The sequence below is a fragment of the Lycium ferocissimum genome, chromosome 12 (genome assembly GCF_029784015.1).
Source record: "Lycium ferocissimum isolate CSIRO_LF1 chromosome 12, AGI_CSIRO_Lferr_CH_V1, whole genome shotgun sequence".
Taxonomy (NCBI): Eukaryota; Viridiplantae; Streptophyta; class Magnoliopsida; order Solanales; family Solanaceae; genus Lycium; species Lycium ferocissimum.
In genome coordinates this window covers 27670302-27685776 of record NC_081353.1, presented here as the reverse complement: position 1 = coordinate 27685776, position 15475 = coordinate 27670302, and the positions used below count along the sequence as shown (strand labels likewise).

The following is a 15475-nucleotide window of genomic DNA, read 5'->3' as shown; positions in this document are numbered from 1 at the left end:
TCCATTTTTTTATCACATTATGTCATGTCTTTTTTCTTTTTTGATCGATCTCAATAAAATAACATATTTTTATATTTAGAGACAATTTAATTTTATGAAATGATTTATAGGTAACAAAATACATAAGGCATGTCCAGTCAAACACCCTCGAATAAAAGGGAACGGAGGAAGTATGTATTTGACTTTTTCTTCCAAAATACTATTTTTGACTAATAACTTTGATGTAAAATAGTAAGAAATTAATTCCATTTAACCTCCTTTTTCTTCCAAAATTCTACTTTTCACTTAAATAATTTGTCTGGATTTTACGTTTCACTTGTTGAGATTAATAAATTAAAACAAAATTTATTGTTTTAGTTTCTATTTTAACCTTATTATTAACTATATATAAAAGCATTTGAAAATGCATTTTTTTAGAACATTGAATTTATTATATTTAAAGGGTGATATTAGTAAACTTATTGTTTTATTAATTACATATTAAGGGGCTAAATTTTTCTGGGAAGAAGATGGAGAGGGTTGACTCAGTATTGCAAATCACCACAAGCCAAAAGTCAAGAGTGACGATGGGTTCTAATTTGTTTTATCTTTTTCTTTTTTAGTCTTTTTGGGGATATCTTTTTATTGGTAAGGTATTTATATATCTATTTGACTTTTTTTCCATATTTCTATTTTGACTAATCTTTCTTTATTTATTTCTACCTTATGTTTGATACTTATATCGCATTCCGATTTATAGTCTGTTTTATTCTACAAATGTCACCCCTATTTTTAAAGTCGGGTGCACCCCAGCGCTTGAGAGAAAGATAAAACGCCCTTACCATTATATTCGGCTCGAAATCGAAATCTTTGATTAAGTATAGATGGAATTGAACTTTAACATATGGAACTCTAATGTGTTTTCTTTCTTTTTATTTTATCTTTTTGCAATAACTTTTCGATCTTTTTAATTGTGTGAGGTATTTATTATATCTATTTGACTTTTTCTTCCAAAATTCTATTTTTGACTCTTTTTTTTTAAAAAAAAAAAAAATTCCACTCCATATTGAACAAACTCATATTAAACTCAGAATAATGTGTTATGTGCCCTATTTGAAGGAGAAACGTTTTCTAACATTATTTTTTCAAGACTCGGTGGATTCCCGAAACCTTAATTTAGAATGAATGGATCATATTCATCATATTGACAATTAAAATAGCCGTTGATTAATCATATTGTAAAGGGGTCAAAACTATTTCCATTTAGTTCTTTTTTGTTTTGATTGTTGCACTTATTTTGGATGGTCTCTGGTTTTTAATATTCTTTAAGTTGCTTTTAATAAAGTTTACTAATGAATTACTTATTTTTATTAAGATTAAATGTCTGATTTTGAATAAATATGTAAATGTTAAGATGTTATACCAAAATTAAGATATTTGAATCTAAATACACATCTGAATATTAAGATGTTGTATTAAGATCTGAATACTGAACAATTAAATTGTATGTTTTAATAATAAAATATATATATATATAAATATATAAATATATATATATATATATATATATATATATATATATATATATATATATATATATATATATATATATATATATATATTATTTTTTGAAAATAAATAAAGTAATAATTAGCCTAATATTAAATTAATATAATTTTTTTTCAAAGAGATACGATAATGACGAATGATAATTTGATTAATTCAATAAAATTTTCGTTAGAGATTCATATTTCATAGTTACTGAAGTTATTCAAACTTGAAAATGTCTTGTATTTTTTTATTTTAATAAATACTTTAAGCTCAATTAGCTTCCATTTTTTTTAATCAGATTATCTCATGTCCTTTATTTGTTTTCTCACGCTCAGTCTCAGATAACATTTGAATTACCCAAGAATTTTGAAAGTTGTGAACCAAATTGACTTCTTCATGTTCTATAAAATTAATAATTTAAACGTTTCTTTTACGTTGTTCTAACTTCTATATAGGGCTGAAACAAAAAATTTCCTTGACGTTGACAAAGACCCATAATAATTTTCAGTCAAGGGAAATATCTAATTGTTTAATTTAAAAGATTTTCTTTCAATTGTTTGACTGAAAATGAACTAATAGTTTGACCAATTTGCAAATAAAAACGAAAATTGTTTGACAAAGACAACCTCATAGCTCTATGTAACATGGGCTGCGCAATGACAGAATAATACCACTTGCATAGTTGCATGAAATCATTAATATTGCTCACCTAAAAAGACTATCACTTGGATGAAATCATTAATTCACATTATTTCCTCTAAAAGGAGAGTGAAGCCAACTAAAGAAATTCAATTATTTATCTGTTCATTGGCTTCCCCCTAATGCGCCCTACACGACGCGATTGCGGATTATTCGGGCTTCAATACGGGGACCGAATACAGGATGAAAAATCAAAAAATAGTATAATATTTCACTTAGAATTTATTTTTGCATTTCATAATCTATAGTTAATCTTTACTAGTTTATTCTTAGTTTTATGTGTTTTACAAGAGATTTTTATCTTTACACACAAGAGATATGACAATAACACATACGAGATCGTAGTAGGTTGATATTTCTTTATTCAAATTGTAAAGGAGTATGTTTAATAATTTTCACAATATTCTTAAAGAGGCGTACTTTGTCCTTTGCTCAATCTTTCCATCAAGATACAAATTAATTTGTGGATTAAGACTACCTATGACTATAATTGGAAATTAAGATGAAAATACATGTGGATTTAGTCAATCAAAATCATAAAATCTTTGTTAGAAAAATCAAATCGTAAAATCATATTTCCTATCATGGTGTCATATATGATTGAGAAGTCAATTTCTTTATGATTATTTTTGTAGGTAGTAAAATGTGAAGAACGATGGATTGGTCTAAATCAAAAATGAAAGAGGGAAAGAGAGGTGAATTTCACCTGTGAGAGATTGACACAAATGGCCAAATTTGCAGCAATTATCATGGTCCAGTCTAATTTGACATTTTAGTCAAAAATTTGGCTAACTATATCCAATTACCGATGTTCTTAAGCAGTCTTGAGGTTTAAGAATCTCGAGCAGTTTCTTTTTTTTTAATTTTTTTTATTTCCTACATATGCAATGTTGCTCTCGTGAAAGGAAAAACAGGCTACAAGATGAATTTAAAACGAATACAGGAGAAGAGCAAGCTGGAGAATTAATTGTTCTTAAGGTCGTTTAGTAGAATGTATAAGAATAGAACCGGACAGAGTGTAATGTTGGGATTAGTAATGCTGAGATTATTTCTTAACACTATTAGGTTTGGTGGATTAGGGGCAGTTATGTTTGGTGGATTATTTCTTAACACTGAAGGCTCTTCTCAACGGTGTTGTTCGTCGAAGCATCTCGAGCTAGGAAGGGTTAAATTCCTCAAGTTTTCTTCGTTCGCCTTATTCTCAACAAAAGGTGAGAGACCATAAATCATAGTGGTCATCGGCTCCCGCAAAGTCGTTCATTCTTGCCTCTAGGAAGTATATTCTTATGGCCTTTCTTAGCTTATCAAAGATCAAGGTCTTCCGATGTTGCCCCATGCAATTTTGTGGAGAGCTTGTGCATATGTATATGGTAGCTTTCGCTCTGCAATGCACCCTTGTTGTAAGAAGGCACATTTCTAATCTTTATTGAGAGAAAAATTACAACGTAGATGCCACTGTACTTGGTGGAGGTTTTAGGAAATAGGTGAATTTTTCGTATGGATTCTCATTAATGGATAGAGCTATGTCTGTAATAGGAAAAGTTCCATATCTATAATATTATATAATAGTAGAGACTTTCATAGCCAAGATCTGGCTTGTCTTGTTCTAATAGTAAAATTCATTGCTTGTTTTGTTTGATCATCTTGAGATGATATAATGCATCTCTTGCTAAGGTCATGTTAGCAATCAATTTTCTACATTCTCCCCAAGGTAAACGAGTTTAATTGGTAAATACTTACCACACTGGGTGTTTACACCAAACTAATGCATGGTTAAGTGATTTTATGAAGTGAATACATACAGGGGAGCTAGCTCATCGGGTGAGGGTTCAGTCGAATCCAATAGCTTTCGTCCAAACCTTATATTTGTATTAAAAAATCTATTAACATTCACAAATTATCTCTTTAGAACCCAGTAACTTTAAAAAACTAAAATTCCAAACCCGTAAACGTCAAATCCTGACTCCTCCACTGAATACATACATTAGTTAATGATGGTTAAGTAACAGTTGTATATGTTCAAACACATGTCAGTCATTCATTGAATAGGTTTAAACACCCGATGCCGGTAAGTTTTTATCAGTTTAATTGACGTCCAAGGTTTGCGTTCTACTGGTCAATAAAATGAGTTGAAAATTATGATTAATCAGGGGTTGTGTGTCAGAAAAGTTAAAGAAGAAAAAAATGCTTGGCAACTCTTCTCATATGGCTAAGTTTTTAGTAACAAAGTTACCATGTACAGACTACTGGTGGGAAACTCGCACATACTCGGCAAAATAATTGAACTGTTGGCTTGAACACTGTAGATACATAAAAGAATGTATTAACAAATTCTTTTACTCTCGAGTAGTTTTGATTCTTCAAGTTTGTCAAAAATAGCATTCTTTAAGTTTGTTTGATGATTCTTTGATCAAAAGTCGGGATTCTATATTGGCCAAGGAAATTGTAAAAAATGGTGGCGTTCGGAAATATGTGAAAGAGATGAATCAAAGAAACTAGTTTGAGAGCAGCAATGGTTAATAGTAAAGTTGAAGGAGTTGCAAAGGAACTGAGAAAAGGATTTGTTGCAGATAATTGGGAAGAAAACAAATGATTTCTTCCCAGAAGTTCTGGCTGAAAGAGGTAATTCCCTCGATGGCCTTCAGCACACTAGAAGTAGAAATGCTAAAAAGATACTATTGTTTGTGACCAAATGAGTTCTATAATAACAATGACTATCAACAATAATATGAAGAAAACTAAAACAAAGTTATCAAAGGAAGATAAATTATCACAAATCGAGAGCCAAGAACCACCATTACCTCTAGAGAAGGCACACATTACTTTGCTTTCTCATTTTCAAGGTGGTAAAATTGTGGGTAACGAGGCAACGGGACATTTTGATTAGACAAAACAAAGCAAAGATCCAATAAAAAGAGTAATAAGCACAAATCTTAGTAGAAAGGAAGGTGTCAGATTAACTACAGACAAAAGTTCACTGTTCAAAATCAACATTATGTCACCCAAAAGGCTAACCATCCCATTAACACCTAGCTAGAGTTAATATGAGAGTTCAATCAGTATTAGATAACCGGAATTTCATTGAAAGAAGAACAAATGCACTTAACAAGAGTGTTAACTAGCAAAAGAGAGACGACAGTCAACTACTTCTTTGGCAATTACTCGCATTCTTTCACAGGTAAGCAGATGATCCAGACATTTTGATAGACAAAACAGAGCAAAGATCCAATAAGAAGAGTTATAATAAGCAGAAATCATCTACTACTAGATAGGAAGGTATCATATTAACTACAGACAAAATTTCATTGTTCAAAATCAACAATATGCCAAACTGGACCTCCTCCAAAAAACTAACCCATTAACACCTAGCTGGAGTTCTGTTAAAATAGAAAAGCACCTCGCTAGAGTTAATATGAGAGTTTTTCATCGGTTGTAGAAAACCGAAATTTCATTGAAAGCAGAAGAAAAGCACTGAACAAGAGTGTGATTAGCAAAAGAAAGAGACAACAATGGACTTCTTCAGCAATTACTCCCATTTTTTCACACCAGACATTGCCATAAGAATCCTTCAGCTTTCCTTCACATCCACCGCAAAAAGAACCTTCACCTTCAGCTTGTTTGAGTTTACATTTCTCTCAAACAATTTTTCCAAAAAGTTCCAAAATATACCAACAAGAGGTTAAATACTCTGCACATCCAAATACATACAAAATCATTTCACATCAGCAAATTCTCAATCATTTCCCCTGTCATGTACCTAACAAAGGAGGGGACGAGTCCCGAAAGACAAGTGTCACTTTGAGCCAACTTGATTCTCTGAATTGCTTGAATCACATCCCATCTCAGGTTCCTTTCGCTTTCGACTAAGTAACACAGAATGCAGTGACCATCAGAAACAAATGCCCAGATAACCATACATAAGAAAGTTTAGACAAACTCCAAAATAAAAAAATCTCAGTATTCTAAGTTGGATTTAACAATAAAACTCTGCTAAATTTAGTTACCGTGCTTCTAACTTGGAGCTTTTAGGTGTGACAACACATGCGATGTACTCAGCCACTGAATAAATAAGAATAAAAAGAATTCACACCAAAAAGAAAGAAGAAGAAATAATACCCTAATTGCAAGGTTCTGTCACCTTCACATGCTGCGTCTGAGTCCAGACCCTTCTCACCCTCTTTTAAAACTGGATGCATCATTACAAATGGTGGTAAACTAGCACCTTTAGGAAATAACCCTCGGAGCTCATCTAACTGCAGCTCATGAATGTAAGCAAAACATGAGTCAGAAAGGTTCATACTGTACATCTAATTTATTTGCCAGCATAAACGAAAAATGCCTTCTATAACCAATCATGCCTTGTAGGTTATGATTGTTTCACTTTCAGGGTAACCTTGTTAATCAAAATGCCTAATGTATCTCCGAGAAAGGAAGAAAGTACATATGAAGTTGCTGGTAACACCTTTGTCAAAAGGGATTGTTCAAAATCAAAATTTAACCAGCATCTTCATCTTGCTCAAGCCATTTAGGGGATCATTAAGTCCTTGACAAGATCAAAGGTCCAGATGAACCTGCTTTTAATATGAAAACTGGTTCTAAATCATTTCCCATGCTGTGTCTACTCCATCTTCACATGCTGTGTCTGAGTCCAGGCCCTTCTCACCCTCTTTTAAAATTGAATGTGTCATAGGAAATAACCCTCGGTGCTCATCTAACTGCAGCTCATGAATGTAAGCAAAACACGAGTCAGAAAGGCTCGTACTGTACTAATTTATTTGCCAGCATAAACAGAAAAACTAACATTTCAACTGTATGATTTGGTTTACCTGTCTCCTTGAATGCTCTAGTTGCTGTATCAGCAATTCCTCCTAGAATGTAGAATATTATAGTTCAGACTTCCAAGATTCAACAGCATAGATGTATTCTGGAAAAAGGTTGACTACATCCTGTCACACTAATAAGTGAATAATGAAAGTAAACTTCACACCTTTCTGTTCTTTACGGCTAATAGCCCTTCCATTAGTTGATGTTCAAGCAGCCATAGTTCGTTGAGACCCATACCGTTAAGGTCCTTAACTAACAACTGTCTGAAATAAGAGTCGATCATATATATAAATTAAACGACGTTCGAGTTCTAAATATCTTTAAAAAATTATTCACATAACCAACAGAAACCATACAGCTGTTTTATCTTGAGCTTTGACACTTCGTCTTTAAGACTGTCCACTTCTTTCAGTTCCTGCTTCAGCACAGGTGTCTGCAGCTGTGGTTGTGGCTGCTCATTGTCCTTGTTCAAGGAAACAGCAAAAGGAAATTCAGAAATCTCTACTGGGAACACAATTACGTAATCACATTATCACCACACGCCAGCCCGCCAACACCATGGTAGAAGCAAAAACATGCATCTATTTGTTCATGTCAGGGTGTGCAGAAAACAGAAGGTAGTAGAAATTCAAAGTGCAAAAACATATGATTTTTATCAAAAATGCATTCCATACCCATCAGAAATCAATTTAAAAATTATTGCCCAGAGAAAATGAACTAACACACGATGCAAGCTTCATCTCCCAGTAATAAATTAAAATTAAGTTTTGAAAAAAAAAATCCTTTTACAAAGAAGGTGCTAGCCCGTTTGCAGAAGATGAATTTTTTGGGTTTATTTTAAGCATAAAATGGTTTAACCTGGCCAAACAAACACTCAAAAAAAGCTCTCTATCCTCTCCTTTCTCTCTATCCTAATTATTCAATCATATTTTTGAGCGTGTGTAATTAATAATTCCACATAATACTTTTGTTTCAAAAAAGAAGATGAAGATGAAGATGAAGAAGAGCATAAAATCTCTTAGTGGTCGTTTGGTGCATGGCCAAAATTATCCCGAGATTATAATTTCGGGACTAATTTATCTCATATCTTGGGACTATTTTATACCATTTCCCCATCTAGGAGATGGTATAAAATAGTCCCAGGATAAGTGGTATGAGAGGTATATCCCAGCTTATACCATGGAATGCATTTTATACTTTGTTTGACACATATGGTACAAAAATTATTGCTGGATATCCCAGCTTATACCTTCTACCAAACGACCCCTTAAAAAAGAAGATTTAAAGGGGAAGAGAGTGTTTGTAAGAGTTGACATGAATGTACCAATAGATGAAAACTGCAACATCATAGATGACACCAGAATCCGAGACGCTATTCCTACCATTAAGTATTTGATGGATCACGGTGCTCGTGTCATTCTTGCCGCTCGTCTTGTAACTTTTTTCTATACCAACAGGAAACTCGCAGCTCATGTGTAATAGCCCGCAAATCACATAGGAAGACAAAATACACTAGCCAAGATAAATCCCTTGCTGTCATAGCCAAGCGGTCAACCAAATCCTTACCGATTTAATATCCCTCCCTATTGATAATAATTGAAGTAATACGTGTTTTAAAGATAATACCTAGGATGTTATTGTAAAAATTTTATTTAATAATATGAAAATTTGAGTAGTTTGGTTTAAAGTTTTAAAATATTGCTCTTAATACATAGATAGTGTTTTTTCTTTCTTTTGTTGTATCTATTTTGTACTTTTTTTTTACGATCTTCAATATTATCTAAGAGAAATTTAAATCATAAACTTCATCGGTAAATTTTGTAGGGGACTAAAACAAAAGTTTTACTAGCCTCGCCCTCTAGCCACCTTTGCGTACAACTTGTAATTATATATAACATAATTTTACAAGTATAAACATTACAATGAAATAAAAGCTATTATGGTATACATATCAACTCTAACATTTAACTTTCAAACAATGAAAGAATCACAATTTCTTAAAACAATATTACTATCATCTACTCATTTTATATCAATAAACTTTATCGGTATTATAATTAAAACGTAATCCCTTCATGAATGAAATTAAAATTACTTTCAAATAGCGAAATAATAAAATATGATAAATTTGATACGCAAGACAAAAGACCAATGACAAGTGAAAATGTACAAATCGGCTATGGTATTTTTAAAAGAAATATTAAGTGATATTTACCCTCACGATGTTGTCAAATAGTAAATATGCAATATTACGACTTGTTATTTGAGTTACACCCCATCTTCTTATTTATATAGATGAAAAATTATTAACTATTATTCATTTTTTTAAAGAATTATGAGGGTTAACGATTAATTAAGGAATTTAACATATAATTTGTTTAAAAACTGGTAGGCGAGCCCCGAGCGTGGCATTAGGCGTGTTTAGGGCGTACAGTCGGGCGCTTAGGGCGTAAGCCTCATAGGAACTAAGCCCCGAACGTGAGCCTCGGGGTGTTTTGCCAGCCCCGGGCGAGTCCTGAAACTGCCTTTTAAAACACTGGTTAGAATAAGAATCTAGGGGTTGCAACCAAGTATATAGTTTGGTCACTAAGTTTCCTCGAAAGTCAACATCCCGCTTAAGTTATTGGTCACTGAAAGTTGCATTCTTGGAGTGGAGTTTTCTGATAGTTTGGAAGTTATAGAAAATCTACTTCTTTTTTTGTGATTGAAGTCACTTTTGTATGAGTTGTATCATTCAGTAGTTGAAAGTTGTATGTAGACTTTGTGATGATTATGCATTTTCCTGTTGAATTGTTTTAACTACATTAGTGAATTTTCTCTATCTTTTGGTCTCTATGTGTCCGTGTTCTGATTATCTGAATTCCTGGTTTCAGGGTTGGCCATCTCCAATAGAAGTAGATCTAGAAAACAGCTTGACGTCACTTGTGCCAAAGCTGTCAGAGCTATTGGAAGTTAAGGTCTGTGTCCTATTCTGATATCCTTATTGTCATTGTTTCTTCTATGGCTGTCTAAAGAGGCTAGTGTAACTCCAATTGTACACACAGGTCAGAATGGCAAATGATTGCGTTGGTATACCAGTTATCAACTTAGTGAATGAATTACCAGAAGGGGGAGTTCTGCTGCTGGAAAATCTGATATTCCATGAAGACGAAGAGTTGTACGGTTTCAATGAATTTGCAGAGATGCTGGGGTATCTTGCAGATTTGTTTGTCAATGAAGCTTTTGGAACTGCACACAGACAATATGCTTCCACAACAACAATAACTTCTTACGTGAAACCAAAACCAGCAGTTGTTGGATTCCTCTTTCGAAAGGTATGAATTATGAATTTAGGACTGTGAAATGTAACAAGAAATTTGGTAGGCTGTGCGAAGCATGCACTGAATATTAACTCAACTGTCTAGCACACACTGGTTGATAGCTGGAAACTATGGAAGACAAGGAAATAAGGAAATCAACAAGAAAAGTAAAGATAGAGATTTAGAGTAAAATCCATTTGATTCAATTGAAGAACACTTGCAAGAAGACAAAGACCCAACAATTGTAATACAAATAGAACTTAATCTATAAGAATGACTCTCAAGAGTATGGAATACTCTTAGAATCGCCTTAGGGAAACAATAACCCAACAAAGGAGTTAATCAACTCTCTCACAAATTCAATGCAAAATCATCTAAGGAAAATAGCTAACGCTTGTAGTATTTATACCTAGGTTAGGAATGCATAATAAAAGGTCCCCAAAGTGGGATGAAAAACCATAAGGCCGAAATAAGAGAAATCTCCAAAATGTCTCTGCATCAGCCGCGTTCGCGGTACATCTGGTGGCGATCGCGCCGCCCCAAGCTCATGGAGGGTCGTGATCGCTGTGATCACTGGCGCTATCGCCGTGAAGTCCTGACAGGCAATTTCTTGCGGTTGAACACTTTGTTATTTGGTCCATTTGAGGGTTCAATTGGCTTCCCTCTTGCTTCTCTTCACTCCCCAAGGTTTGGAAACCATTGTAGATCTTTGAATGGCCCTTGCATGGTTCTTCAAAAGCTTCCATCTTCAAGTAAATGGCTTGGACATCTTCTAATGTGATCTTGATACTTGAGAGCTACCCTTGGAGCTATCCAATTTGGTTAAAACAATTGTTTATGTATTTGGCTGGGAACTCCGAAATTGTTGTGCTGCATTGTAGGTGGCTTAGTTTTCTTGCATCTTTGTTACTTACCCTGAATCTTGATGGTATTAGGAACTTGACTATCTTTTTGGAGTTTTAGCAAAACCACCGCAGTTAGTTGCTACCATTGTTGGCGGTCAATTACTATCAAACAAGGTTCGTTAGATAGAGTCACTTTTGGAGAAGGTTGACTTGATATTTCTTGGTGGAGGCATTATCTTTACTTTCTACAAGGCCAAAGGGTTCTCTGTTGGAACCTCGTTTATGGAAGCGGACCAGGTTGATATGGCAAAATCAGTTATGGAGAAGGCAAAGGCAAAAGGTGTAGAGCTTCGTCTTCCTCACGATGTAGTGATAGCAGATAGCGTTGGTGCTAACGCCATCGCAAGGTAAATGGCTTTTGTCAATGGTGTCTAGTTCCACTTGTACCTGTTCTCATGACTCTTGCTCACTGGTTCTATTAGTCGTATTTTTCTTTTCTTTTTTGCCTTTCAGGTTGTTGCAGAAGATAAAATTGGTGATGATGAGTGGATGGGATTAGATATTGGACCTGGTTCTATCAAGTATTATGGAGAAGCTTTAGATAAAATAGAAAATATCATCTGGAATGGACCTATGGGAATGTTCGAGTATGACAATTTTGCTGCTGGAACAAAGGTATAAAATGAAGATCTTGTTTTGCCTCACCAAGAGTCTCTATGTGCCAATAGAATTATTTATCTGGTCTAGTTTGTATGTGTCTTAGATTGTTTCCTTTTGTTAATTGGTTTTGGCTACATCTATAATCTCTTGGCATATATAATCCAGGCCATTGCAGAAAAACTAGCAGAGCTTACTGCAAAGGGAGTAACAACAATCATAGCTGGTGGCCATACTGTTGCGGCTGTGAAGAAGATGGGCCTTGCGGACAAGATGAGCCACGTTTCAATAGGAAGGGGTGCCACTTTAGCGCTTCTGGAGGGGCAAGTGATTCCTGGGGTGGATGTCCTTGATGATGATGTTGAGCAGTACAAGAGCCAGGGTTAACTATTCAACTTTTTCCCGGTTTAGTATTTTATGTCAATTAACAAAAGACTGTTGTATTCGGAGATTCCTTAGCATTACTATAGTTTGAGTTGATGATCTGGCACTTTGCTTCTGTTCGTCTTTGCTTTTTTAAAATTTGAAAAAACCCATTCAAATTCCATCGTATGGGATCACATTGGGTTTGTTGTTGTTGCTGTATCCAAGATGTTTTTATGCTTCAGGTATACTCAATGAATTTTCAGCAACCTTCGATAATTACTTCAATAGAAATGGTTTTGATATGCTTATTGAGAGATCCAAAAGTGTATGTGAATAAAAGCCTGAGTTTAGAATAATATAGTTAATTTGTTTCAAGACCAGAGTGAATAACAAAAGGAAGGCTGAATGGTTTTGAAAGTATATTGTTGTGGTTTAATTATACGACAAAATATCCCTTCTTTACCTGTAATGCCTATTCATATGACATTTCCTGTCTATGTTATACTCGTAGGGTCCTGATTCTAGATTCTGCGACATTGTGAAGCATGATTGATGTTGTCACTGACATTGCTGTTTCTGAAAATGGGTTGGGCTTTAAAATTGTTTCACCAATTTCCAGAAGTTGTTGCTGGTATTCCAATAAATGCCTTTTGTCTGGTGAATGATATTGAAAAACTGGCTCTTCTTACCCAGAGGCTAGCCATGTTAAAGCTTTGACTGCACAGCGACCCAATTATGTTTGATGTTGTTTGTTAGAGAAGAGGCAAAGGGATACAACAGTCTGTACTACTGCTGCTGCTACGCGTCAGGACACTCGGAAAAGGAACAGCCTCAGACAGACAGTTTGTATGGGGCGTAGGCCTTTTTAAAGTACCAAAGCTCAATGGTATTAATCATACGCATGGCCAGAAGAAAGAAAATACCTAGCGCTCCGGTCCCTCCTTTCGTTATTACTTGCCAGCAGATTAGTCTATTTTTCCAAAAAGTTATGATATCAGAAGGCAAGTAACTTTCTTTGTGCTGTAGTGTTCCTGATGTGCACACTTAAATGTATGTGGTAATAGGTGGTTAGTACAAAAACTGAAGGTGCTACTCTTCTGCTGCAGCCACACTTTTTCTTCCTGAACTATATGATGCCTGCAAATCATATGCCAAGAATGGTGGTCACTACAGTGGTTGATAATTTCTTTGGTATTGGAGGTTATGGAAGAACTGAACAACTTCATATGCTTCCACTAATATTTAATTTGTTCTTAATATTCTTTGTTGATTTTAGCAGTATTTTCTTATTTAAATCCCTTGGATTTCAGTTTTGGATTAATTATTATGAAAGTATTTTACATAAAAGCAGCTGGCTGTTACTTTATATTGTTTAGAATTGTTAATCTATTTTCAACATTAAGTTTGAGTCTTCTTTAATGACATACTTTCCTGTGTTGAACCTTTTCTGTAGTCATAGTCATGTGGCTGATTTTAATCTTTTTCAATAAATTGTGATGTCAGGCAATTAACAAAACAATGTTGGGGGCACCAACTATCTAGTTATTAATTAATTCTACTACTAATATATAAGAGGCGATAAGCAGGCACCTCAGAGTCAACATGCCTGCTTCATCACTACGGACTTTTCGTTGATTGTTGCTTTCGGGTTGGTCTTTGGGAATCATCCTTATCGGTGATTCAATTACATTTCAGGATGAACTCATGGTCACCGCTTCGCTTCTCTTACCAGTCTAACACTTTGCTTTATGATTGATCGTTCTGAAAACTTGTCATATATAGTTTCGAAACTATATCTACTTCAACATCCTCCACGTCCGGACTTTTATTACTAATTTTAGGATGCACCTTCGTTGATTTCCTCGATTCTAGTGTCCCGAACATCTTTGGAATCTGCTTGCTTTTTTGTTGATGGCGTTTACACCTTCTTGAATCTTCCGGTCTCTTTCGAAATCACTCTACTACTCGAGCCTCGACTATGAAGCTCTTATTGCCCTCTCTTTTTGTTTGGCAATCTTGGTGGATTTTCGTTGATTGTTGCTTTCGGGTTGGTCTTTGGGAATCATCGTTCTTATCACCTTATTGGAATTCACAGTTACATCTTCTTCTCAGAGTTCTCTCTTGCTTTTACTGTACTTGAGCTTTATGTCGCTACTGCTATATTATTAAGACTGATTTTTAATTTCTGTTTCTGTTCTGCCAAGTCGCTATGAAATTGCTTTAAACATAGGTATGGAAGAAATTTTGGGTTGAAGTACTGAAATTTGCTCTGCACTTCCCTTCCTGGACCATCTTTTTGTTTTTTTCCTGTTGTGAATTGATGTTGCTGCCGACAAGCTTGAAAAAGTACTCACCGGGTGTGAGCTTTACACCGAATGTTGTTTTCCTGCTATTCTGCTTCATTTTGTTTGGCTGCTGGTGTTTGCTTCAGTCTATGAGGATTTTGGGCTTCTTTGGGATTTCCGAAGTTGGTTGAATAAAATATCGGACTCCTTTACATCTTCCTGTCGATTGAAACATGAACTAGAGGTTGACGGATAGTGCAAATTGAAAAAGATCAAATATAATTTCCAACCCTTCTCTTTTTTGGAAAAGAAAATTCGCTATAAATCTTATTGTGAGAGAGCTTATTTGTTTTGACAGAAAGACACAGAGAGAGAGAAGGAGAAAGAATTAAATAAGCCATCGCTGTTAGAATTCTTAGAAGTGCAGACTTCTAAGAATTCTTTTTGGCTTGTGTTTCTCCCTGTGCTTCCTCTCCAATAAAAAAGAAACAGAACAAGACTAAAACAATCTATATTTGTTTTCCTCACCAGGAAAAGAAAAAAGTTAGTTTTGCTACATGGAAAACTGAAGACATAACAAAATGCAACTTTTCATTTCTATTTTTCCCAAAGTGTGTTGTCACAGAGCTATACGTAATCAATCGTCGGGCGGTTATATACCTTTTGTTCCTGTTACATATTTAATTAACTCCTTAATCTTAGCATTGGTATTAACTTTTAAAATATGTCATTTCCTTATTTGTAAAAACATTGCAGCTAGAACAGGGGACTTCAAAATGGGTAATGTTAGGGATTCCATTGTTCATGCAAACCCATCGATGACTTACTAGCTGCCTTGCTTGAAGAATAACTGAAAGAACTTCTTGTTCAATTTCATGCCTTTCTGTTTTTATGACCAATATTCTTTCTTTACTAAGGTTGTCTAAATATTATCTTATTCTCCTGCTTACGTCGAGCATGTTTAGGTTTC

The 15475-nt window shown here is 34.5% G+C and overlaps 1 protein-coding gene and 1 pseudogene across 1 annotated transcript; one reads left to right on the top strand and one right to left on the bottom strand.

Annotated features, from left to right (window-relative positions):
- Positions 1–6022: 6022 nt before the first annotated feature.
- On the bottom strand, positions 6023–7613 carry LOC132039164 (uncharacterized). Its single transcript, XM_059429707.1, has 8 exons — positions 7590–7613; positions 7410–7516; positions 7217–7316; positions 7056–7097; positions 6867–6893; positions 6368–6488; positions 6234–6288; positions 6023–6092 (listed from the first exon to the last, which is right to left on the bottom strand). The coding sequence occupies exons 1-8, from the start codon at positions 7611–7613 to the stop codon at positions 6023–6025; spliced, it is 546 nt and encodes a 181-aa protein (XP_059285690.1).
- A 15-nt stretch (positions 7614–7628) lies between these two features.
- On the top strand, positions 7629–12353 carry LOC132039163 (phosphoglycerate kinase, cytosolic-like; annotated as a pseudogene).
- The last annotated feature ends 3122 nt before the right edge of the window (positions 12354–15475 follow it).